Here is a 26,338-nt window from a genome sequence, read left to right on the forward strand (position 1 = left end):
CAAGGACTTTAACAGATATCTTTTCAGCATCCTTGAACACTGGTGAGGTTCTGGAGGACTGCAGAATTGCTAATGTTGTCCACTTATTTAAGAAGGGTAGCAGGGATAATCGAAGTAATTACAGACCTATGTACCTGATGTCAGTTGTAGGGAAGCTGCTGGAGAAGATACTGAGGAATACAATATATTCCCATTTGGAAGAAAATGGGATTATCAGTGATAGGCAACATGGTTTTGTGTAGGGAAGGTCATGTCTTATAACCCTAATAGAATTCTTTGAGAAGGTGACAAAATTAATTGATGAGTGAAGGGATGTAGGTGTCACATTCATTGACTTTGGAGATGCCGGTGTTGGACTGGGGTGTACAAAGTTAAAAATCACATAACACCAGGTTATAGTCCAACCGGTTTAATTGGAAGCACTAGCTTTCTGAGTGCCGCTCCTTCATCAGGTGGTTGTGGAGGACACAATTGTAAGGCACAGAATTTATAGCAAAAGTTTACAGTGTGATGTAACTGAAATTATACATTGAAAAATAGCTTGATTGTCTGTTGAGTCTTTCACCTGCTCGAATGACCATGTTAGTTTCACTTCTTTCATGTGTAAATCACAAAACTTTTTTCTTAAAGTTGTATTCTCAGGTTAACTGTAACAATTGGTGTTAGCTAGACAGTATGTTGAAGGTGTTAGCCCCCTGTGTTCTCTGTCAGTGCCATGATGTTTAGATTGATTCTAATCTAAAAAGTGAGATAACAGTTTTACATGAATTTGTGCAGTTTTTGAGCAAAGTAACTCTGCAAGTACGCCTAATCTAAAAAGTGAGATAACAGAGTTTTACATGAATTTGTGCAGTTTTTGAGCAAAGTAACTCTGCAAGTACGCAGAGAGTGTTAAGGGCGTGGAATGCCCTACCTGCTAATGTAGTCAACTCAGCCACATGAGGGAGATTTAAACAATCCTTAGATAAGCACATGGGTGGTTAGGTGATAGTGTGGGGGATGAGCTGAGAATAGTTCACAGGTCGGCGCAACATCAAGGGCCGAAGGGCCTGTTCTGCGCTGTATTGTTCTATGTTCTATGTTCTAAGTACAAATTCACGCCACAAACGTATATGTATATGTGTACATGTGGGCCTTTGTGTGTGTGTCTGGGTTGGGGGGTTGTGTGTGTGTGTGTGTGTGTGTGTGTGTCTGTGTCTGTCAGTCTGTCTGTCTGTAGTGTGACATGAACCCAAGGTCCCAGTTGAGGCCCTCCCTATGGGTATGGAACTTAACTATCAGCCTCTACTCGGCCACTTTTCGCTGCTGCCTGTCCCAAAGTCCGTTTTGGAGGATGGTCATCCAAAGGTCCAAGGTCGAAGGTCCTGGACCACTGAAGTGTTTCCCAACTGGGAGGGAACACTCCTGTCTGTTGATTGTTGTGTGGTGCCCATTCATCCGTTGTCGTAGCCTTTGCTCGGTTTCCCCAATGTACCATGCCTCAGGGTATCCTTGCCTGCAACGTATAAGATAGACAATGTTGGCTGAGTCACATGAGTATCTGCCATGTACAGGGTGGGAGGTGTCCCCATGTGTTCTGGTGGTATCCATGTCCACACTCTGACATGTCTTGCAGCACCTACCGTGACCGGGTTATATGGAGTTGTCCTGAGAGCCGGGCAGCTTGCTACGAACAATGATCTGTTTGAGGTTTGGCAGTTGTTTAAAGGCAAGCAGTGGAGATGTGGCGAGGTCTTGGTGAGGTGCTAATCCTCATTGATAATGTGTTGCAGGTCACGAAGAACATGCCGTAGTTTTTCAGCTCCTGGGAAGTACTGACCAACGAAGGGTACCCTGTCAGTTGCAGCACGTGTTTGCTCCTGAGGGGGTCATTATGGTACCTTGCTGTGGCACATCGGAACTGGCAGTCAATGAGTTGAGCATCGTACCCCGTTCTAATGAGGGCATCCTTGAGTACATCCAGGTGCCTGTCACGTTCCTCCTCAGCTGAGCAGATCCGGTGTACGCATAGGGCTTGTCCATAGAGGATGGCTGTTTTAATATGTTTTGGGTGGAAGCATTGTGAGGTTGTCTGTGGGTTTGCGGTAGAGTGTGGTGCTGAGGTGTCCATCCTTGATGGAGATGCATGTGTCCAAGAATGAGACAGATAGTCAAGAGTAGTCCATGGTGAGTTTGATGGTGGGATGAAACTTGTTGATATCACTGTGTAGTTTTATCAGTGACTCCTCGCCATGGGTCCAGAGGAAGAAAATGTCATCAATGTACCTGGTGTATAATGTTGGTTGGAGATCCTGTGTAGAGAAGAAGTCTTGTTCGAACCTGTGCATGAGGATATTGGCATATTCGGGTGCAAATTTGGTCTCCATGGCTGTTCCATGTGTCTGGATGAAGAACTGATTGTCAAAGGTGAAGACGTTGTGACCGAGGATAAAGCAGATGAGTTATAGGACAGTGGTTGGAGATTGGCAGTTGTTGGTATTGAGTACTGAGGCTGTTACTGCGATGCCATCATTGTGGGGGATGCTGGTGTAGAGTGCTGAAACGTCCAAAGTGACGAGGAATGTTCTCGGCACGGTTTTCTTACAGAAACTCAGCACCCACGGACCAGTCAAACCAGGAACATTCTTCGTCACAATGGATGTTTCAGCACTCTACACTCCACAACCACTTGATGAAGGAGTGGCGCTCCGAAAGCTACTGTGCTTCCAATTAAACCTGTTGGACTATAACCTGGTGTTGTGTGATTCTTATCATTGACTTTTGTAAGGTGTTTGATAATGTTCCCCATAGTAGGCTGATAGCTAAGGTAAAGTTGCATGGGGTCCAGGGTGTTCTAGCTAGATAGTCAGAGAACTGGCTGGGCAACAGGAGACGGAGAGTAATAGTGGAAGGGAGTTTCTTAAAATGGAGGACGGTGTGTTCCACAGGGATCCATGTTGTGACCACAGTCATTTGTGATATACATAAATGATTTGGAGGAAGATGTAGATTGCCTAACTAGCAAGTTTGCAGATTACACTAAGATTGGCAGAGTAGCAGACAGTGAAGGGGACTGTCAGAGAATACAGCTGAAGAAAGATAGATTGGAGAATTGGGCAGTGAAATGGCAGATGGGGTTCAATTCGGGCAAATACCAGTTGATGCATTTTGGAAAATCCAATTCAAGAGTGAACTATACAGTAGATGGAAAAGTCCCTGGGAAAATTAATGTACAGCAAAATCTGAGTGTTCAGATCCATTGTTCCCTGAAGGTGGCAGCGCAGGTTGATAGCATGGTCAAGAAGGCAAATGGGGTTCAATTCGGGCAAATACCAGTTGATGCATTTTGGAAAATCCAATTCAAGAGTGAACTATACAGTAGATGGAAAGGTCCCTGGGAAAATTAATGTACAGCAAAATCTGAGTGTTCAGATCCATTGTTCCCTGAAGGTGGCAACGCAGGTTGATAGCATGGTCAAGAAGGCAAATGACATGCTTTCCTTCATTGGACGGGGTATTGAGCACACGAGTTGGCAGGTCATGTTACAGTTGTATGGACTTTGGTTCAGCCAGGTTTGGAATACTGTGTACAGTTCTGGTCGCCACATTACCAAAAGGATGTGGATGCTTTGGAGAGGGTGCAAAGGAGGATCACTAGGATGGAGGATGCAAGCTATGAAGAGAGGTTGAGTAGATTAGGATTATTTTCATTAGAAAGATGGAGGTTAAGGGGGACCTGATTGAGGTCTACAAAATCATGAGAGGTATAGACAGGGTGGATAGCAAAAAGCTTTTTCCCAGAGTGCGGAACTCAATTACTGGGGGTTATGAGTTCAAAGTGAGAGGGGAAAAGTTACTGGGAGATATAAGTGGAAAGTTCTTTATGCAGAGGATGGTGGGTGCCTGGAACTCGTTGCCAGTGGAGGTGGCAGAGGCAGGCACGATAGCGTCATTGAAGATGTATTGAGACAGATACATAAATAAGCAGGGAACAAAGGGAAACAGACCCTTGGAAAATAGGTGGCAGATTTAGAGAGAGGATCTGGATTGGCGCAGACTTGGAGGGCCGAAGGATCTGTTCCTGTGCTGTAATTTTCTTTGTTCTTCTCTTTGTTCTTTGAGAGAGAGAGAGGGCCAGACAAAGGTTGACACAGAGATAAGAATTTCATAGACGCAGAAGTTCTGTTCTTAGCAGACACCAAACAGTCAGAGCTGGTGTGAAGTCTCGAGCTGCTTTAAAGCCAATGTGGAAAAAAGCTCCAGAAACTGAAGTCTGTGGAGGTGTCAGGAGAGACTGATGACATGAGTTTTGGGGACCCATGCGAAGTAAAAACTGGAAGCGAAGACTGCAGATGCTGGACATCAGAGGTGAAAAGTGTAATGCTGGACAAGCACAGCCGGTCAGGCAGCATCCGAGGAGTCCAGGAGACTCGATGTTTTGAACTTAAGCTCACATCGACTCACCTGCTCCTCAGATGCTGCTTGACTGGCTGTGTTTCTCCAGTACCACACTCTTTGACCAAGTGAAAATTGAGTTGAGTTGGAGTTTACTGGAAATAGTGAACAGCATTAGCACTGAAAGTGATGAATTAGGATTGAATTTGAATATTTGCGAATGTAACCTTAACATGTCAAATTTTGTCTGTTTCATCTTTCGCAATAACTGATAGACTGAAGTATGTTGCAACATCCTAATTGTAGCTAATAATTCCATTAACAGATATTCATGGTTAACTCCTTCTTCCTGCCAACATAAAGCATAAATCAATTTTTAAAATCACTGAAGTGACTGACTGCAACTAAATTTGTGATATGTACTAGTTATTCTTCAAGGACATTTCAGGAAAACTCCAATGCAAAAATACTATGCTTCAATAAATGTTCAGAAGCATGGCTTCACTAAAATGTAATTTGCCCAACAAACCCCTGTGTTATTAGTAGCTGTGTGAATCAATGTTGAAAAGCGATAGCTTTAGTTTTTGTCATTTCCAAGTTATTTGAACTTCATTATTATGCACCATGCTGTGTAATCTTTTTCCTTAATATCTTTGTGTTTGCAGTCATTACTTCTTTACGGATAATGTTTCATTTTACTTGCAGGTCACTTGAGGATTGTGACTGTAAATGTCGAAACATGATATTTTGGATTAAACTAAATAGACAAGCACCAAACCATGATAAAAGCTGATTGCTGCTCTAAAAATGCATTAAACAGTTCTGTAATTATTTATTAAGGAAAAACCTCTCCCTAGACCATAAGAAATATTATTGCAGTAGCAGATGAGAAAAGAGAAACTAAATGAAACATTAATCGAGTTCTTTGAACCTTAATAATAAAGTCATAATTATGCTTAATATGTAAAAATATGTAGCTTATATTTGAAATACAGTGTTCATGAATTTACAAGCACTAAAGCTTGAAAACCGGCAACTATTAGTATTTATTAGCAGTAGGCAGTAATGTAAAATTCAAAAATCAAATTTTTTAGAAAGATGCCAGCAGAAGAAAATTCTCCAAATTGAAACTGAATTAACATTAAAAAAATCTTTAATTGTCCGGTGTCATGATTTGAGTACTTCTCTGTATTGTCTGACAGTTATTACCTTATTTCAGGGAATATAAGCAAGCATTTCATACAGTTCCACAACAATATATGGCTTAAGGTGAAGTTGACAGATCTACATTGACAACTACAGAAAAGTAAATAGAAAAGTTTGAGACCTCAATTCATCTTGCCAATTTTATTTGAATCCAGTTTTTTTTATTTGTAAAACATTCGAATTATTTAATTGCTATATAAAAAATCAAATAATGCTGTGGGAAAAGTGCTTATAATCAATGAGAATTAAATGTGAATTTGTGCTTTGAACTGGATTGTTGCTCCCAAGTTTGGTGCACCAAGTTGGAAAATTTCCGAGGTGGCACGGGGTGCAAGCTCGAGTTGGACTTACACCATGGAATCTATGGGGAGGTAGCCACAGGAGCTGAAGTGGTATTGAGGTAGATTGCATGACAGGTCTGCATTATTGCTTTGGGACTTTTTCCCTGCTATAATAAAAATGATATGGTACGCGTACCTTTACACCTCACACCTCCTCATCAGCTACAAACTTCTCATGTGAACTCATGCCACCTCCTGACATCTCCAGCTCAATGGCATGTCTCCTTATTTCGCCAATAGCCCTTGTGCCAATTTAGACCTTACTCATGCCACTGGCGACTTCACACCTTTTGACCATTTCCCATCATCCTCCATGCCAATTCATTGAGTATTCACCATAGGCAGATCTCAGGAACCACGCCAAGACACCAGAAAATAATGTTAGAAGTCACATGACACCAGGTTATAGTTCAACTAATTTATTTGAAATCATTAACTTTTGGAGTGCTGCTCCTTCATCAGGTGAAGTGAAGAATAACACACAGGGACAGAATTTATAGGCAGAGAGATCAAAATGCAGAGAGATCAAAAAGATGGTACAAATGGCGTTCCACAGACAGCTGCTCTCACTGCATGTGATGTCACATTCACATTCTCAACTTCTCTCTCCAACAGCATCACCACATGCTAACTCAGGGCTGCACTACTCCACAGTTCCACTTCATCCTCCGGCTCATTTACCGCGCTAATAAGAAACCTTTGCTTTATCTTTCAGGCATCAAGGCTCACAAGATGTAACAACCTATGGCCTTCTGGAACCTTCCTCCTCTCCTCTTCCCTCTGATTCCATCTCCTCCCCAACCACACCTCCTGTGAAGTATTCACATCCCTCCTAACCTTCTGCTGTCCGATACTGAATGTTCTGTACTCCGCAAAAGTCTCAGTTTCGAAGAGTGTGGTGCTGGAAAAGCACAGCCGGTCAGGCAGCGTCTGAGGTGAAGAGCTTATGCCTGAAATGTCAATTCCTCTCCTTCTCAGATGCTTCCTGACCTGCTGTGCTTTTCCAGCACCACACTCTTCAAAACTCTGATCTCCAGCATCTGCAATCCTCATTTTCTCCCAAAGTCTCAGTTTTGTTTCTCTGCATCCCCACCTTAGTAAATTTCAGGCACAACATGACGTTGAGCCCTTCATCTGTCATCCTCAACTCCATGCTCATTTCTTTGGACAAGAGTCCTCTCCTCGTCCCACAGACCCCTTTGCCCAGCTCCAACACTCTCCCTCCACCTTGACCCCTGTCTCTGACCTTTTACCTGCCCTCGATCTGTTCATTGAGAACTGTCAATCTGACACTGGTCGCCTCAATTTCCCTCAATCCAACCTATCTCCCTCCAATTTGATTGCACTGCACGTGCTTAAATCCAACCCTGACCCTGCTCCTCGGATGCTGCCTGACCTGCTGTGCTTTTCCAGCACCACTCTAATCTAGACTCTGATTTCCAGCATCTGCAGTCCTCATTTTTGCTTTTGTTATTAAGCCTGCTGATAAGGGTGGTGCTGTTGTTGTCTGGTGCACTGACCTCTACATTGCAGAGGCTGAGTGCCAGCTCTCAGATACCTCCTCCTATCTCCCCCGGACCATGACACCACCATGATACATCAGGCTATTGTATCAACGACAGTCACTGACTTCATTTCTTCTGGCAATCTTCCCCCTACTGCCTCCAAGCTGATAATCCCCAGCCCAACACAGCCCGCTTCCAACTCTTCCTGAAAATCCACAAACAGGACTGCCCGGGCAGACCCATTGTTTCTGGCTGCTCTTGCCCCACAGAATTCATCTCTTCCTACCCCGACTCAGTCTTTTCTCCCCGGTCCTGTCCCTGCCCATATACACCCGTGATTTCTCTGACGCTTTATGCCAGTTTTAGAATTTTCAGTTCACTGGTTCCAGCCGCCTCCTCTTCACCGTGGATGTTCAATCCCTCTACATGTCCACCCCCCACCAGGCAGTCTCAGGGTTCTCTGCTTCTTCCAGGAGCAAAAGCCTGAAACATTCCCACCCACCACTGTGCTCTTCCACTTCACCGAGCTAGTCCTCACCTTCAACAACATCTCATTAAACTCCTCTCATTTCCTTCAGGTCAGAGGAGTGGCCATGGGTACCCGCATGGGCCCCAGTTATACTTGTATCTTAGTGGGGTACGTGGAACATTTCTGGTTCCAGTCCTATTCCAGCCCCCACCGGTGTATCGATGATATCATGGTGCTGCTTCCCTCTCTTTTCCAGATTTCAAAAGGTTTATTGATTTTGTTTCCAATTTCCACACTGCCCTCACTTTCACCTGGTCCTTCTCTGAATCCTTCTTTCCCATCCTTGACATCTCAATTTCTATTTCTGGAAATAGACTGGCTACTAATAAAAACTATAAACTCATCGACTCCCACAGCTACCTGGACTATGTGTCCTCACACCCTGCTTTCTGTAAAGACCCATTCCATTCTCCCAGTTCCTCCATCCCTGTCACATATGTTCTGATGATACCAAACTTCGACTAGGGAGCCTACAAAATGTCTAACTTCTTCCTCAAGTGAGGATTCTCCAGCACCGTTATCGACAGGGCCCTCAACTAGGTCTGACCCATCTCCCGCAATTCTACCCTCACCCCCTCTCTTCACCCCCACCTACCATCCTTACCTACCATCCCACTCATACCCACATTCAGAAGATCATCAGTCACCCTTTGCGCCACCTCCAGGAAGATGCCACCACCAGATACCTATTTCCCTCCCCTCCCTTGTCCATTTTCCACAGGGACCATTCCCTCCAAGACACTCTGGTCCATTCTTCTTTCACTCCCAATGCCCCCCAACAACCCCAAGGCACCTTCCTCGGCAATCGCTGAAGGTGTAACACCTGCCCGTTTACCTCCTCCCTCCTCGATATCCAAGGGCCCAAACATACCTTCCTGGTGAAGCAGCACTTTACCTGAACTTCACACAATCCAGGCAGCATCCAAGGAGCAGAAGAATCGATGTTTCGGGCATAAGCCCTTCTTCAGGAATGAGGAGGGTGTGCCAAGCAGGCTAAGATAAAAGGTAGGGAGGAGGGACTTGGGGGAGGGGCGTTAGGAATGCGATAGGTGGAAGGAGGTTAAGGTGAGGGTGATAGGCCGGAGAGGGGGTGGGGGCGGAGAGGTCGGGAAGAAGATTGCAGGTCAAGAAGGAGGGTTGGGACCGAGATAAGGTGGGGGGAGGGGAAATGAGGAAGCTGGAGAAATCTGCATTCATCCCTTGTGGTTGGAGGGTTCCTAGGCGGAAGATGAGGTGCTCTTCCTCCAGGCGTCGTGTTGCCATGATCTGGCGATGGAGGAGGCCAAGGACCTGCTGAGATTTTCCAGCATTTTCTCTTTTGGTTTCAGATTGCAGCATCCGCAGTAATTTGCTTTTTTCCTCACACACCAGGCTTTGTAATCACATTGTCTGCTATTACACTCAAACTATTTTTAAACATTAACCGTCTCCATTAACAGGTATTCACCCTCCTAGCCAGATCGTTAGTGACTCTTTTGTCTGTCCAGCTATTCTTGTCTCACTTTGGGCTCTATCCACAAATATCTTTTATTCCTTCTCCCTTCCCCCTATCTTCTGCATTAGAACCCACATTTTCTGAGACACCATCAATTCTGAGGAAGGGTCACTGGACCTGAAATGTTAACTCTAATTTCTCTTCACAGATGTTACCAGACCTGCTGAGTTTTTCCAGCAATTTCTGTTTTTGTTTCTGATTTCCAGAATCCACAGTTCTTTAGGGTTTTATGCAAATGGAATGAGTGGAGCATGATAGGCTGAATACTAAGTCTCAGCCGATGATCAGAAGTGTCATGGTGTGAGTAAAGTGTTACCGGCTGAATAGCAAGTGAAGGGGTGACCTGTAAACCAATTAGTTGAGGCAGAGAGATAATTACAAAAGAAAATTAAAAATAAGGTGACGCTGGAGACAAACCAAAAGACTGGAATAACCTGATAGGTGTAAGAGTCGCATGCCTAGGGTCTTTCAAAAGTAATAAGTAATCCAGAACTGTACAAACTAATTAAGGTAGAGAGATCATAACATGCTATCCAGATGATGGTGTCATCGCTTCACTCGCGATTCAGCTGTTGACACTTAGTCACACCGTCTGACACTTTTGACCACCTGCAGAGACTTATTATTTCGCCTGTCAACACTCCACTCACACCAATTGTATGATCTGTTGATCTCTCTGCCTGTTGATCTCTCTGCCTATAAATTCTGTGCCTGTATGCTTTTCTTTACTTCACCTGACGAAGGAGCAGTGCTCCAAAGGCTTGTGATTTCAAATAAACCTGTTGGGCTATAATCTGGTGCTGTGTGACCTCCGACCTTGTCCACCCCAGTCCAACACCGGCACGACCACATCACAAAATAATGTTCTAAATACCTGTTGTAGACTTCACTACGTTCGAAAAAAGATCTTGCATTGATAAAAGCCTATTTAGTATACTTAAAAGAACAAAATGCTTATAAAAACAAATGTTTCCAACAACCATCTAATCCTTTATAAAACCTTGTCTATTCATTACTCCACTTTTTTTTAGATTAGATTAGATTACTTACAGTGTGGAAACAGGCCCTTCGGCCCAACAAGTCCACACCGACCCGCCGAAGCGCAACCCACCCATACCCCTACATTTACCCCTTTAACCTAACACTACGGGCAATTTAGCATGGCCAATTCACCTGACCCGCACATCTTTGGACTGTGGGAGGAAACCGGAGCACCCGGAGGAAACCCACGCAGACACGGGGAGAATGTGCAAACTCCACACAGTCAGTCGCCTGAGTCGGGAATTGAACCCGGGTCTACAGGCGCTGTGAGGCAGCAGTGCTAACCACTGGGCCACCGTGCCGCCCACTTTGTTATGCTTCACTTAGGTAGTGCCCTGGAAATCAAGTGCACCTATTCTGGAGTCATCTCAAAAGTTAGAGATTTTATAAAATTTCCTCAATTTATCTTTCTTTTTAGACCCAAGTTAACAGAAAGCACAGAGCAGTTATCTATACATATCAAGAATGACTATTTATTACTTCATATATATATAACTTTTTAAATCTGAGCAACACAAAACTCCAGTAGTTAAAACTCTAATGCTTTTAACTCCCGCTCTACAGACGTCAACAGATGGGAAAAATAATATCAGTCTTATGGGGAGAGGGAAACATGGGGAAGGCAAGTCTGTGGTCTCTACCCACAGGGTTCACTGAGAGGATTCTTGTGCTGACCAGAACTCTGCTTCTCAATCTTCTTCTTCTGATAAGTTCACTTGTTTGTAAATGACTTAAACAAATGTCACAGTTTACACCAACTTAAAGGAGAACTAAACTAGCTAACGTCAGGCTTGAAATGTTTTCTTACTGCAGAGAGAAGAGACAAACTAATCCTGCCCCTGAGGAGATCAGGTTGCTTCTTCAAAAGTAGTCGCACCCCTCAGCTGTTCAGCTACCTGGGAGGCAATCACATAGTTGTTGGCAGGCAGAAGGCCTTCTTATCAATGAAGGGTGGCACAGTGGCTCAGTAGTTAGTACTGCTGCCTCACAGCACCAGGGACCCAGATTTGATTCCACCCTCAGGCGACTGTCTGTGTGGAGTTTGAACATTCTTCCTGTGTCTGTGGGTTTCCTCACAGATTTGCAAGTTAGGTGGATTGGCCATGCTAAATTTCCCATATTGTAAGGGTGAGTAGGTTAGATAGATTTAGCCATGGGGAAAAAAAAGATTTCTAGGGGATGGATCTGGGTGAGATGCTTTTTGAAGAGTCTGTATGGACTCAGTGGGCTGAATGGGCTGCTTTCATTCTGTAGGGATTTTATGAACTGGTAACTAGTCCACAAACCAATCTCATATTTGTTGTCAGTGAAAGCTCCGTTTATACTGATACCTTGGCTCTAAGTTGTTATGGATCAGGCAAGACCCCCTCAAAATATTTCAAGAAAGTAGCCTGGATCCTAATTTTTTTTTAGTTTTTTTAAGTAGGTATAATGCAGACATTCCTGGAGTGATGCAGTTGGCCCAACCACTTAGTTTTAAACAAAACAGAATTTATTTGCAAGATTACCAAATGAAACACAAACAAAAGAGAACAGAACACAGAATAACTTAACTGTTTAAAAATGACTCTTTCACAACTTAACAATACTGTTTCAAATACTTTCGACATCCCCATAAACACCCTCTTGGCAAAAAAGGAAAATCAAACATCAGTTTTTACTGGAAATATGGCAGAGAGGGAGAGTGGATCAGCATGGAGCTGTTTCTTTGACCAGCAGCCTCAAAAAACTGACAGGCTGCTAAAGCCAAACCAAACCAGGGAAAAGCTGAGCTGGGAGAACTGGCCACTCCCCTTTCATTGTACAAGTGTATTTTTTATTAAACTTGAAAGCCTTTTCAAGAAGATAAACCCAGACATCTCAGCAACTCTGCCTGGTTTAACACTTTTGAAAAAAAACAAGGACAACACAACCTTGTTAAAGGAGCAGCATCATCACAAAATCATTGGCAAGCCAGGTCTCCACTACTTCATGAGCTAACAGCTGTGTAAACAGTGTTTACAATGAGTGTCAAGTTACTTGCTTTTAAATGGTGCAGCAGTTCTTCAACAATCCTCAATTTTTAAAATAATTTTTCAGTCCAAAATCAGAAATTAGAAAGATATGGTCTTTACAACACCTAACCACTTTGGAACAAGTTGGTGATGTCAATCAAACTGTGAACTAACAGACTCCATAAAGTGATAGAGATAGATTTTAGACAGAATTTCAAGCAAAACCAACCTATAATAAAGTGCCACATAAAATATTATTGCACAAGATAGGAGCTTATGGTTTTAGTGGTAATGTATTAGCATGCATTAATAATTGGTTAACACACAGAAGTCAGAGAGTTAGGATTAATGGGACTTTTTCAGATTGGAAAGATTTAATTCATGGAATGCCACAGAAATCAATCCTCGGGCCTTAGTTATTTACTATCTCTGCTGATGACTCTCTGTTGATTGCTGATGATACAAAAATAGGTGGGAGGGTACCAACACAGAATACTGGTGAAACTGGGCAGCAGCTGTAGTGATAAAAACAGTTAATGTTTTGAGTTTGGCATGACTTTTCTTCAGAACTGGTGGCAGGGCATGTTGTAGTGAGGACATGAGGAATTGACAAGGGGACATATATAGGTTGAAAGAATGGTTAAAAAAATAAATGTAAGAAAGTGAGAGGTCATGCACTTCAATAGGCGGAATCAAAAAATACACTATTATTTAAATGGTTGGAGACAGTATAACATGGGGAACTGGGTGTTCTTGTTTAGTAGAATTTTGCTGTTAATGGTTGGTGTTTGGAGTTTAAAAATAGGGAAGTCTTGTGGCAATTGTACATGGTGCTGGTGAGGCTGCACCTGGGGTATTGTATGTTGCTTTTGTCCCCACATTTACGAAAGGATATACTCGCATTGAAGGCAGATCAAAATTGATACATTAGACTGATTTCTGAGAATGAAGGGTTTGACTTATTAAGATTGGCAAAACAAGTCAGGCCTTTATCATTTAAGTTTAGAAAATAAGGTGTGATTTTTTTTCGATTAGATTAGATTCCCTACAGTGTGGAAACAGGCCCTTCGGCCCAATAAGTCCACACTGACCCTCCGGGCAACCCACCCGACCCATTTCCCTCTGACTAATGCACCTAACACTATGGGACAATTTAGCATGGCCAATTCACCTGACCTGCACATCTTTGGACTGTGGGAGGAAACCGGAGCACCCAGAGGAAACCCACGCAGACACAGGGAGAATGTGCAAACACCACACAGACAGTTTCCTGAGGCTGGAATCGAATCTGGGACCCTGGTGCTGTGAGGCAGCAGTGCTAACCAATCTTATTGAAAGAATATAAGATTCTGAGTGGTGTTGACAGGGTGGATACTGAGAAAATGTTTCCACCTGTGGAAAAATCTCAAATTGGGGATATAGATATAGAATAAAGGGGTACACTGATTTAAAACTGAGATGGGAAGGAATTTCTTCTCTCGCAGGGTAATGAAGGTTTGAAATTGTCTAACCCAGAGAGTTGTGGAGGCTGGATCACCAAATATTTCAAGAAAAGTTAGATTTTCAAAATATCAGAGAATTGACAGCTATGTGGATTTGGCACAAAAGTCTGGGTTGATCAGCCATGGTCATATTTGTGATGTTCTTATGAGTATTCCCATGCTATTATCTATTAAATTGTGAGCACTGATGTTTTTTTTTCAACTGAGTGGCACATTAGTCTATTTTTTGCAAACTTTGAAGGACAGAAGATTTAAATTACTTTAACTGTTTGACAGTTCCACAGAACCTATCCACGTTTTTGCACAAGTTAGTGTCTACCATTAAAAATCCTAAGAGGTGCCTGAGCCCTCCAAATTCAAATCTGACCTCTCCCAAAGCAACCCTGAGTTTTTCAAAAGTGAACCTCAGATCCTCAAAAATTCTGGTAGTTTTAGACATAATCCTTAACAGTCTGAAGGCTATGAGTCCTATTGCAGAAGCCTGGGTGATAAAGGTCGCTTCTGAGTCAATGCAGCTGCATTTTTAACCAAAGGTAATAGACTGCAGATGTGGAAAATCTGAAATAAAAACAAAATTCTGGAGAAACCCAGCAGGTCTGTTAGCCTAAGAAGAAGAGTCTTTGGACATGAAACTTTAATTCTGTCTCTCTCTCCACAGATGCTGCCTGGCCTGCTAAGTTAATTCTGTGTTTTTTTTGTTTTAACTTGTGTTGTATTCTTAAATCTTCTGTTAAGACCATAAAAAAATGGGTGTATGAAGTATCTCCCCACCCCCAATAAAAATGGGAATGCTGGATTCAAAGGTGGACTTCCAGAAATGGAATTCCAATGCCATTATGGTGAAAGTTCAGAACTATGAGTTCACTGATCTGATCAGGAATGAAATAACTCCACAGAGGCTGGCATCCTGTCACCAAGCCACTCTTTTACATGTGGAGAGTCCTTGAACTGATCCAGTTCCTGCATAGCCAACTGTAAGAGTGAACAGGATGTCTGACACTCCTGTTTTTATCCGTCAGCTAGGGCTTCCTGATTGGACCAAACTAATAGCCTCAATCAGGGAACTCATATTCTATGAGATCCACCTGGCTGTCCTCGTTACAAACACTACAAGTGTTGTTTGTTGTTTTAATCAATACCACCATTGTAGTCTGAAGTAATGTTGTCTGTTGGGAAAAGAAGTGACTCATGATTAGAGGCATGTCTATGATTTCAGTGCTCTTTGAAATATTGCCCTTGTTATCGTCTGACCTCTTTAATGCAGCACAAGCTTTGGAACTTCCTCTTTAGCCGCAATGACTCAGCCTTTTCAGAGTTCTCTTGGTCTATAGGTCCACGTCAGTCTTAATTCCAGTTGTCATTTTACCAAGATAGGCTTCTTTTTCAGGTGCCAAGTCTACAAATGTCAACCTCTCTGGCTGTTTCTTTCCTTTTACTTTCCCTTGCTTCCATCTCTACTTCAAGTTTCAATCCTTCCTGGGTTTTCAATATTCACAGAGACCTTCCCCAGCTTGACCACTGAAAAATAAGCCCTCCTTAAGGCTATCTCAAAAGGAGGGAATTAGATTGGAAATCATTGGAAATTGGGAGGTAATGATGTGAGAAATCGAGGCACTGGGAGAATTGGCAAGCAAAGGGACAGATCCAGGAGGTAAGTTTAAAGACATTTGACTTCTGGATCTGCCAACTCTTCTCCCAGACAAAACTATTTTGAATCACAAGTTTCAGGAAATGCAACTGTCAATGGTCAATAACAATTTTTATTCAGTTGCATTTTGGAATGGGTTTGTAAGCTATCCCTAATTCCCATAATGCCTCAGATAGCGAGGGGATAATGGAGGTAGGTTAGGATTGTGGTTCTGATGTTTGAGATTTAAATGCCAACCAAATCACAAAAATAATGAATGTTCAGCAGTGGTGTGAAGTGCAGAAAGTCTGGATAGTTGGCAAATTTAGAAAATGTTGCAAGTTAACAGCACCTTCACCGCCCGAAAATCCAAGAAAAGATTCTATTGAAGGAAGGTTTCAAGAAAAAACAAAATGTGAATTCCAGATGAGGTCAAAAAGAGTCAAAGCAAATTCTGAATGAACAAGTTGAAGGTATGGGAGCAGCTGCTTCCATACTGGCAGACAACTTGTCAGGGTTGATGTCTGTGAATGTCAGATAACTTAAACCCCCTCAGGTCAAGATTATCAAATGCATGAGCAAATTACCATGAAGCTTATTCACAAAGGATTAAAATCTTAGTGAAACACAATATGTACTGAGAAATCAGAATACATGGCTGTTGAACAGAAATGCATTCATCTCTGTCTCCTCGAGACCGTAGATATTATATTTCAGAATGAAGACGGGAGACAAATCCCCCATGGATTTTTTAAAGTTGTTCAAAGGATTAGGCACAAAATTTGACAGTAAAATTGGTAGTAAGTACATTTTTCACAAAACCAGATGCCAATAGTGGGTTCTGATGGATATACTTAGTCAAGAATTGAGACTGCTGACCTCCTTTATTACACCATTGTTAGTATTGCAAAACCAGGTATAATTTGGGATCTCTTCTGCATCAGAAATTTTCCTTAGAAATATGAACATGGAAGCTATATGGTGACCTTTTGGTATGTGGTAGAACAGAGAAAGAACACACCTGGAATGCCAGAGAAGTATAAAGGACACAGGCCTTACACAGAACATCAATTTTCTGGAATGATTATTCCAACCTTATACACAGTATCTATAAACATGTCATAAATAAATCAATAAAGGAGTGCGATATAGCATAAGGAGTTGAAGAGCTTTCATTAATAAAGAGCAAACAGCCTCAGGGACAATGTACTTGAAGACACACAGCCTGAGACTGGCATTAGAATACAAAGATACCAATATTGGTTTAAAGCACAATGTACATCACGCACAACCATGAAATGAGTTGGAGGATGTTCAACGGTCAAATATTAGAGGAACATGGAATTCTGAGCAAAGAAGGATTTTGAAAAGGCTAGAGATTATGAGAGACAAGATTATTCCTAAAAGAACTGTAAATGTAAAGGAATGGAGATTGTTCCTGAAATGATCCCGGTTTTCTTACTGTCAAACTATTACAAATGGAGTATTCAATCCAACTTGCTGTTTCATGCTTTTGGCTATTATTTGTGGCAGAGATAGTGGAGCAATAAATCCTATTTATTGCAATGAATTAAATACATTTAAGTGAGGTTTTAAATCATTTTTCTTTGTGGTCTCGAGCTGGTCTACATAAGACAGTACTTAATGATTTGTGAGAAATCAACTTGGCAATAAGTGTTCATTATGTGTTGGAGTACAATAGATTCAACACTATTAGGCAGAATAAAATTTCTATCTGCACCTAAGGGAACAAGCATCGAACTAGATTCTAAATGTATGGGTTGAGCTAGATTTTACTGTACAACTCCCTTAAGCATATTTACAGAGAACAGCTTTAATTAAAATATGTTTGAGTTATGTTCAGACATTTGGTAATCTTTAATAATACACTGCACTTACTTAAACACTACTCTGCACTGCCTGACATTTATTTAAGATGATATGTAAGGAGCATAATTATATATTTTCTGGCTTCTATGTGACTTATCATAAGTTTGACTGATGTACTGTGGCAATTATAATCAAAGGAAATAGCAAAATTTGAGACTTCAATTCTTGTTTCCAAACATCTTAATTCATTATAATTTGAATTTTTAAAAAAATTGGTCGGAACATTATTCAAATACACAAATTAACTGAAATACTCAAATAGGTGTCTGTAAAAAAAAGTACTTGTAATAGTGACAATATGAAGAGTTAAATATGCATTTGTTCTAATACCATCCAAACGTGATCAATGCTCAAGAGGTTAAAGTTTGAGAAGAATTTACCTTGGGTTTTAATGTTTGTAGGAGATTCTATAAAATCCATTGTTAACACTTAAAACTTGCACTAATAGGCAGCTTTTAATGTGGGAAATAGTGTTTTTATGCATTTTTAAACCAGTTTATCACTTTCCTGATAACGTAAAAGAAAATTGAGACAATCCTCAACAGAATTACAGAATGCTATAAGAGACAAATAATGGTTATTGGACTCACCAAGTCTATTTCTGATCTTTTTCTCTACATGAGTGCAATGAGTCGCCTTCTGTGCTGTAAATGACTCTATTAGCTGTCAAATATAATTTGACTCTCCAGCTTGCCTTTAATGTTACTCTTCAGACAAAGAACTGAAGAAGTCATTTCTGAAATGGAGGCAAGTCCGACCAACAGCACTGCGATCTCTACCACACGCAAAGATAAGGAGGTCAGTCCCGAATCAACACCAGCCAGAATTGGGACCAAACCCCATACTCTTGACACTAATCTGATCCACACCACCAGCTGTTGAGCTAACTGAATCAGGTTGCTCTTCCCACTGCAAGGGAATTCATGTTGCTTTGACAATGTACACTTTTATACATATGGTGAAGTCCAGAGTTATGAACAGTAATGAGGCTATGATACCAGCTGATGGTAATACTGCAAGTCAGATCCCTGAGTGAAACTTAGCTGGGTAGATCATATGTTTTATAATTGGCTAAAATTGAGTTTACTCACTGAAGCATATTCACACAAGGCTGCAGAAACTCATTAACATCAATATATAAGTTTATCATATAAAGGAAACTTTAAAAAGTAATATATAAAAGACAGTTAGAAAGATCTTAACACTAGCCGTAAAACAAAGTTTTGACCTGTTCCATAACATTTACAGATACTCCAGAAAAATTTAATTCCTATCATAACCAGTGTTCCCTCTAACTTTCTTACCAGCTGTGCAGGTCTCTGAATCCGTGCATAGCAGTGAAGTCAGAACTAGAAGTCAATGCTGCAATTGGATCACTATATGCAGAACATCGGAGCAGCTCTGCATGTATGCATTTGTATAACTTAGAAGGCACAAGGATCATAACTTTTTTTTACATACTTGACTCTTCCCAGTTTCTTTTCATTGTCGCATGGAGAGTGTTTAATTATTCCTTTCTAAGTTCATTGGCATAAACCTTTAACAATTATAATGATTAAACCAATAACCTGAAGATGTCTACCCAAGTTCTCCCAGCTTAGGAACCTCATAAATTAAAACACTTGGTTAGGATGACTGACGGTTTCCTGAAGTAAAAGTTTAATTTTCTTGATTGGAAAAGCTGTTCTTCCTTGTGAACTGAACCTTTGATTCCTCTGAACTTAACTCAATGCTAATACTAATGGTGTTATTGTCTGTTGTGAATTCAGCGTAAAAGTGTTCCATCCATTAACATTCCAGAGGTTCCACCAGCCACTTAGCTGTAATTATGTTCATGGAATTGGTGCAGTGAGGTCACTGTTCCAAATGACTTTCTGACCTGTTTAAAAGAGAACCTTCATATCCAACTGCCTTGATTTTACAATCCGAATCCCAAAATATAGCAATACACATTATTCCTCACAAAGAGTAGAGGCTTCAATTTTCTTTCCACCAAATGGAGGACCAGGAATCTCGTCCACTCTTAATGCCTGCCATTGGTATATGTTAGAAGAATCGATAGATTGATATTCAACCTGATTTACAATTCAGCTGCCCATCCTTTTAACACACTGAACCATTTCCAGGTTAAATTCTGAAAATACTCAAATATTTATAGCTATTTGCTTGACTTTTTAAATGGCATATTTTGGTCTACATTAAGAAGTGCTAGTTGGCTTGATTTAGGATTGATTGGTTGATTCCTTGATTTAGAATATTTCAACCATTCATCGTCAATTGGTGGCAGGTCTACCCCATATTTCAGTACCAAAGGTTCATCAGCATTAAGGCATTACCTTTTGTGCAGAAGGGACCATCATATGCAGTATGAATGCAGTCACACGAGTAGCCATTGTACTTCTCCACACACTTGCCACCATTTCGACAATACATGCCATAACTGGTACAATGGCCTGAGCAGCCAGGTTTCACTCCTGGAGTAATTTTTGCTCTCTCCTCGAGGTCGAGAGTGACACCATTCATTCTTAAAGACCGGATACAACCAAGATAACCTCGTTGACCTCCAGCAGCTCCTGTGAAATAAGAAAACCATAAAATGAAAAATGCATTAATTAAACAGAGGTTTCAAGTTAAAGTTATTGCTTAAGTGAACTGGATCTTTTAATCCAATTGGATCCAAATTGATGTAACTGGCACAAAAGATTGTGGAATTTTAAGCAGAAGTTTGGACTATGCAATTTGAGTTCCTGCAATTATTTACAGGAGTTTTAAAAGCCATTGCACCTCAAAGCAAGCTTCACTCACAAAACTGCCCCTTGGTTAAAAATATAACAGGCAATTTAACCACATTCACTGCAAAAAGATTATGAAAGAAGGGTTATTTATTCTATCAGTAATGAATCTTTCTAGACATTAACGGAGAAGTATAACTTAAGAGAATTAACTACTTACAATGAATGTTTGTCCGATGTTGCAAATTTATCAAGATAACGTTTTAAAACTTAACTCCTGATCAGCCAGGAAACAAGTTCAGTTAGAGTGGCTCCTACTGTTAACTTTCCATGCCAATGTTACTTCAATTACATATGCCAGTTCTCAGACATACAGAGTATGCTTTTTTCCTCATTGCCTCTCATATTCAAGGGCTTGGCCCATATATTTCATCCAGGTTTCTGGCAGCAGTTTGCTCACTTTACTATCAATTCCTGGCTTTCTAGCCTTTGACAATTGCTCTGGTTAGCATTATTCATCACCCTGGCTCTTTGATGCTGACACACCAGTCTTGAGCTCAGCTCCAATTCCTGCCTTCTTCAGCTCAGTGATGTTGCCACTCATTCATGCCAGCTCCAATTCCCTTTTCTATTTCTCCACCTATTATAAAAGGATTCCTATTCACAAATCCTGGCTTTCCGCTCCGTGTTTCTTTGTCCTTTGTCCTTTGTCCATGGTCTCTTTTTCCATCTCCCCAACTTAACAATGCCACTCCTTTAGGCTGGAAGGATCCCAGAGGACCCGATGTGCTCTCCCACAATTGACAGCTGCTGTTGGAGGCCCCTCGACATGAATCTCCAGTAAAAGTTTCTGCAAATTATGCTTTTTATTGGTTTTCTTGGAAAATATGCAAATTAAACTACATTGAAAGTAATCTTCTCAGCATAAGGACACTAATATGTATGTTTTTAAAAATTGTCAATGGAAGTTCTTTTAAATTTACTCTAGAATACATGACTGTACCCCAGTCAAATCAGTAAATAGCTCAGCATATTTTTAAAACTTAAGTAATTTAAAACAGGGTTGCTCAGTCATTTACATGGTGACTTAAAGTACTTTGTGTAATAAACTCATTTTCAGAAGTTCTTATGAAAATTTACCAAGTTATAATATTGAAATATGTTAAGAATTTGTTAAAAAATACTTTTTAAAATACTGTCTTATTCTGCAAATTCATTATACTTTGTTTGCATCTATATGTAAGCAAGTCTGACAGGAAACTTGAGGAGAAAGTGAGGACAGCAGAGGCTGGAGATCAGAGTCAAAAAGTGTGTCGATAGAAAAGCACAGCAGGTCAGACACCAACTGAGGAGCAGGTGAGTTGACATTTCAGGCATAAGGCCAGGGGTTTGGTGAAAGGGGGCTGAGAGATAAATAGGAGGATCAGGTAGGGGGTAAGTAGATGGGAACACGAAAGGTAGATGCAGGTGGGGGGTGATAGTGATAGGTCGGAGGGAAGGGTAGAGAGGACAGGTGGGAAGGAAGATGGACCAGTAGGAAAGTTCAAGAGGGTGGTGCCAAATTGGAGCGTTGGATCTCAGATGAGGTGGGGGGAGGGAGATGAGGAAACTGGTGAAGTTGATGTTGATGCTGTGTGGTTGGAGGGTCTCGAGGCCTAAGATGAGATGTTCTTCCTCCAGTCGTTAGGTGGCTTGGATTTGGCAGTGGAGGCGGCCCAGGACTTGCATGTCCTTGGCAGAATGGGAGGGAGAGTTGAAGTGGTTGGCCACAAGGCGGTAGGATCGTTTGGTGCATGTGTCCCAGAGATGATTAAAAATATATTTTCAAACAAGGTGGGAATATGGGCACAATTTGATGCAGAAAACCTATATTATGAATATAAAGATGCAAACCTACTATTGTTACTGTTCTCCTTGTGCCTCAGCACATTTAAATCATCAAGTCAGAACCTACACTTGAGGGTCACCAATCCTCAGATGAGGGGCAAAATCAAGAAGGCAGAATCTTCATTTGTCCCTCAGCTGCTATTGGTGTGACTCTACATCACAAGCTAGTTGTCCAGCTAACAAACTACCCTTACTTCAAACTATTCCTGATCTAGTCCTCTCTATTTAGGAGGAGGTCTATCTTGCCAAGTGCATGACTTTTATATGCAGTCAGATATGTTTCTCGATTGGAGAGAACTTAATTGGGAAAGGGCTCTTGAATCAGGTGAACTGGCTTTTAATGAGATACAAGTACATGTAAGTAGGTTTCCCAGTTCCTACATTTTACAAGTTTGACCGACTGTTTAAAGTCAGTGAATTTAATTAAACAGTTTATTCCATCATCAGGATTCTAAATTTTGGCCTTATCTACTCCACACAAATTAATTCCCCCCACCCATCTTTCTTCTCGCTTGACAGGACCAGAAAATTCCACGCCTTGAATCACATTTAGTACAGCCACTGTATTCTTTTTATGAGAACTTTTGGCAAGAGCTGGCCTGACAAATTGGCCAGAATTGACTGAAGCTGAAATGCAATTGTACCTTGTGACTCAAACTGAATTGACATATCAGCCTGGTTAGGGCAATTCAAAGCGTGCTTTTTCCAAATCATAGAATAGAATCCCTACAGTGTGGAAAGAAGCCATTTGGCCCAACAAGTCCACATTGACCCTCCAAAGAGTATCTCACCTAGACCCATTTCCCTACCCTATTACTTTACATTTCCCTGACTAATGCACCTAACCTACACATCCCTGAACACTATGGGCAATTTAGCATGGTCAATTCACCTAACTTGCACATCTTTGGATTGTGGGAGGAAACCCACGCAGATACGGGGAGAATGTGCAAATTCCACACAGACAGTCGCCTGAGGCTGGAATTGAGCCTGGATCCCTGGTGCTGTGAGGGAGAGCAACAGCAACAAGCCTGCTGAAGACGTTTTAACTCCTAGACCTTAGTTTCACATTCAGTTACACTCTCACGACGTCATACATGGTGCTGCCATAATAACGAAAATCACTGCTTGAGTGACTGTTGTAAGGGTTTTGATATCAAGTGGCCTCTGTTGGGGGTCTGTGAGGGGACTTGCCAAAAATCAGGAAAGTGGTAGAAGGAGTGTGAGAGGTGTTTGAGGGAAACGAGGAGCAGGGGTATTCCGATGTCTCCTAACCTGCTTTGGATTCAACCTGTTGGGAAACCAACATTATTCAATCACTCAGCTTTCCTGCTAAAATGGCAGATCATATCCCAATTATTAAATTGGAAATTGATCTGTATATTTAAAGAATGACTTGCTGGCATGAGGTGTGTATCCTTGATACTTGCAAGTTTAAATTGCAGACGATCACACTGGTCCAGCAATGGAGTAGATGTGTCTTGACTTAATTTTAACTGTCTATTATACCCCAACACACAACTCCACCCCATGACCTGGCTTCTGCCAGATGCAGGGAATTAAAGTAAGATCTTTTTGCAATACACACAGCAAGCAGCATAACAGCGCATTCTTTGTATATTGATCTCAAATAAAATTTGATTGTTTTGCTGCAAAATTAATTTGACATGAAATGTAAAGTACTGGAACTCATGTATTAGCAGAACTTAACAGACTTTGTGAATGAGTTAAAACATTTATGCTTTTTGTTCACATATGTACCTACACTGGCATCCAACTCAATATAATTCTATCAGTCTCCATCTTCTTTAATTGGTTAATTTACAGCATTTTAAGGTTTATATTTCCACAGACAATAAGCTGTTTCCTTCAGTATCTCCATCAGCTTATAACCAGCAGAGCTTGGGGGGAGAAAAGGCTGTTTCTTGGACTACCTACGTTTCAGTTACAAAGTAGAAACCAGACTAAACATCATAATTGGTAAGGTTTCTGGTTGTAGTAATCATGATCATCAGACGTATTATAACATATCATAAGTGAGCTTCACAAATAAGGAAAACTTGAATTGATTATGAGTGAATTTTCAATTCTTAATTGTTAAGTGAAAACCATTTGAACACATACAAACATACATTGACATTGTACATCATAGGATCAACCTGACGGCAACTGTGTCACATTTATATATTCACATTCATGAATATTGATGTTAGCTTGGGAGACAAAGCTGCGGTGTGATGGTGTTTGAAGTAATCGTCCTCTTAAAAGGTCAGTTTTATGTTGAGGTAATTCAGCTGCAGTGACTTATAAGGACAGAAATGGAGCAAATTGTTTCTGTGGTCGCTGGCTTAAGAAGAGATTAATGTCCTTTTGAAGGAATAAAATGAGTAACCTCTGTTTTCATACTTCTACTGAGGAGAACTGCTGCTGAGATTTTAATGACGAGAAAATTGTTGGCAACCTGTATCAAATCATATATACCCTCACTGTTGAGAGAACACAGTCAGAAAATTAAACCTAAGGGGCGGAGGTTGGCTCCAAGCAGGATAAAACTGTTGTCAAATTCAGAAAGCACTGACCTGGGGAAGCAAACGATGGTTTGGCCAACGCAGAAAATATTACAATCTTTAGGTTCAGTTAGTTTTGTAGTTCCACACTGAATTTATATAAGGACTGATATGTCCATGAAAGCAAATGATGCAGCATTATTGCCTTAATGGAATAAATTCCCTCAATTTGCCATTCATTTCTTTCAACTGCTGCAGAGACAGGATATTCTGAAACCTGTTCTGTTATTGACAGCCAATACTTCTTCATAAATGTTTGGCAGGTAATGTGAGCTCAAAATCTGTTGTATGTCTTCTACTAGGCTTTAAGAACATGGTCTATGCTGGCACTTCAGTACAATACTGACAGGGGGCTGGAAATGGAGTCTCTTGCCTGAGGTTAAATTAAAGTTCATCTGTCTGTTAAGTGGCATTACATGATACAAATGTACTGTTCCAAGAAGATCAACAGAGCTCTCCTAATATCAGGACCTACAATTATTCCTTAACCAAGGCAATCAAAATAGATTTGTTTTTGGCTTTTGGTCAAATGTAGGATCTTGTTCTATTACTTGCTCATGGCTGCACTTCAGAATAAATTAATTGGTCATGAAGCACTGTAAGCTTCATGTAAAAGTACAATTCAAGTGTAAAAGTACAATTCAAGGAAGTCAGTCCTTCTTGTTTTGGAAGTGTAATTACATTTAAACATTAGTTTTAGCCAAACACTATCAGAAACTTTCCGATACTGGGCTTTGTCTCCAAAGCAGCATTCAGCTCCTTGATGTGATGTGAAATGTGCAGCAATACATAGAGGTCTGCAGCTCTGAAAAAGACCAATCGAGTCTGCACTGGTCAAAACAAGCATTGAACTATCCTAATCCTATTTTTGAGCCCTTTCCCCATATCCCTGTATGCTCCGGCATCACACTTGCACATCTAAATACTTATTAAATGCTATGAAGATTGTTGCTTCTACCACTGTACTCATCTATGATCTGTTTGACTACATCTAGCTGCAACTTAGATTTTTGAATCATTAGCTTGCACCCCAGAGTGATGTAACAAATTCCCACTTCAGATTGTTATTACTTGCCATATTGTACTCACAAACATCTTAAGATGTAAACATCTTGGACATAGCCTTGGTGGAACGATCAGAAGAATTCATCCTTTCAAAATGAATAGACTAGAAATTTCATTGGCTATATGGTCATTTCTGCAGCAAAAGCTGCAATTTGAACAGAGGGACCACGCAGAATTCCAGACACAGCTGACTCCAAGGAACTGCTCCAGACAATTTTAATTTTGATAGGTCCAGAAGCAGGGGAATTGCTATTCAGAAAAGCCCCTTAAGTTCAGAGAATTCTGTAGGTTCTGACCCAGTGAAAATGGGAAGTCAATGCAGCGATTAGCATTCTGATGTCAAACACTGTGTGGAATATAGGAGCAGCTGCATGCGGTGCAATTACTCGGCTAAAAGGGAATTACCTGCCCTGTTTTATATTCATTCCCCTGAGGTCAATGAATGTTACAGAAAATGTGAATACATAAGGTTGATATTGAATCAGGTAATGTCTTTATGAGGTTAATGTTATATTGACTCCATTCTACTGATGTCACACACCATCTCTGACTGAGAGAAGGAATTCTCCTGCACCAGTTCCCT

The 26,338-nt window shown here is 41.0% G+C and overlaps 1 protein-coding gene across 1 annotated transcript in view; it reads right to left on the reverse strand.

Annotated features, from left to right (window-relative positions):
- Window positions 1-26,338, reverse strand: part of LOC122550254 (contactin-associated protein-like 2) — a 2,198,962-nt gene that overhangs the window by 75,623 nt on the left and 2,097,001 nt on the right. The window contains exon 18 of the mRNA XM_043691007.1: window positions 19,841-20,077. Coding sequence (XP_043546942.1) covers window positions 19,841-20,077 — 237 coding nt within the window. The remainder of the gene's footprint in view (window positions 1-19,840; window positions 20,078-26,338) is intronic.

This window comes from Chiloscyllium plagiosum, chromosome 5 (assembly GCF_004010195.1).
Source record: "Chiloscyllium plagiosum isolate BGI_BamShark_2017 chromosome 5, ASM401019v2, whole genome shotgun sequence".
NCBI classification, from domain to species: domain Eukaryota; kingdom Metazoa; phylum Chordata; class Chondrichthyes; order Orectolobiformes; family Hemiscylliidae; genus Chiloscyllium; species Chiloscyllium plagiosum.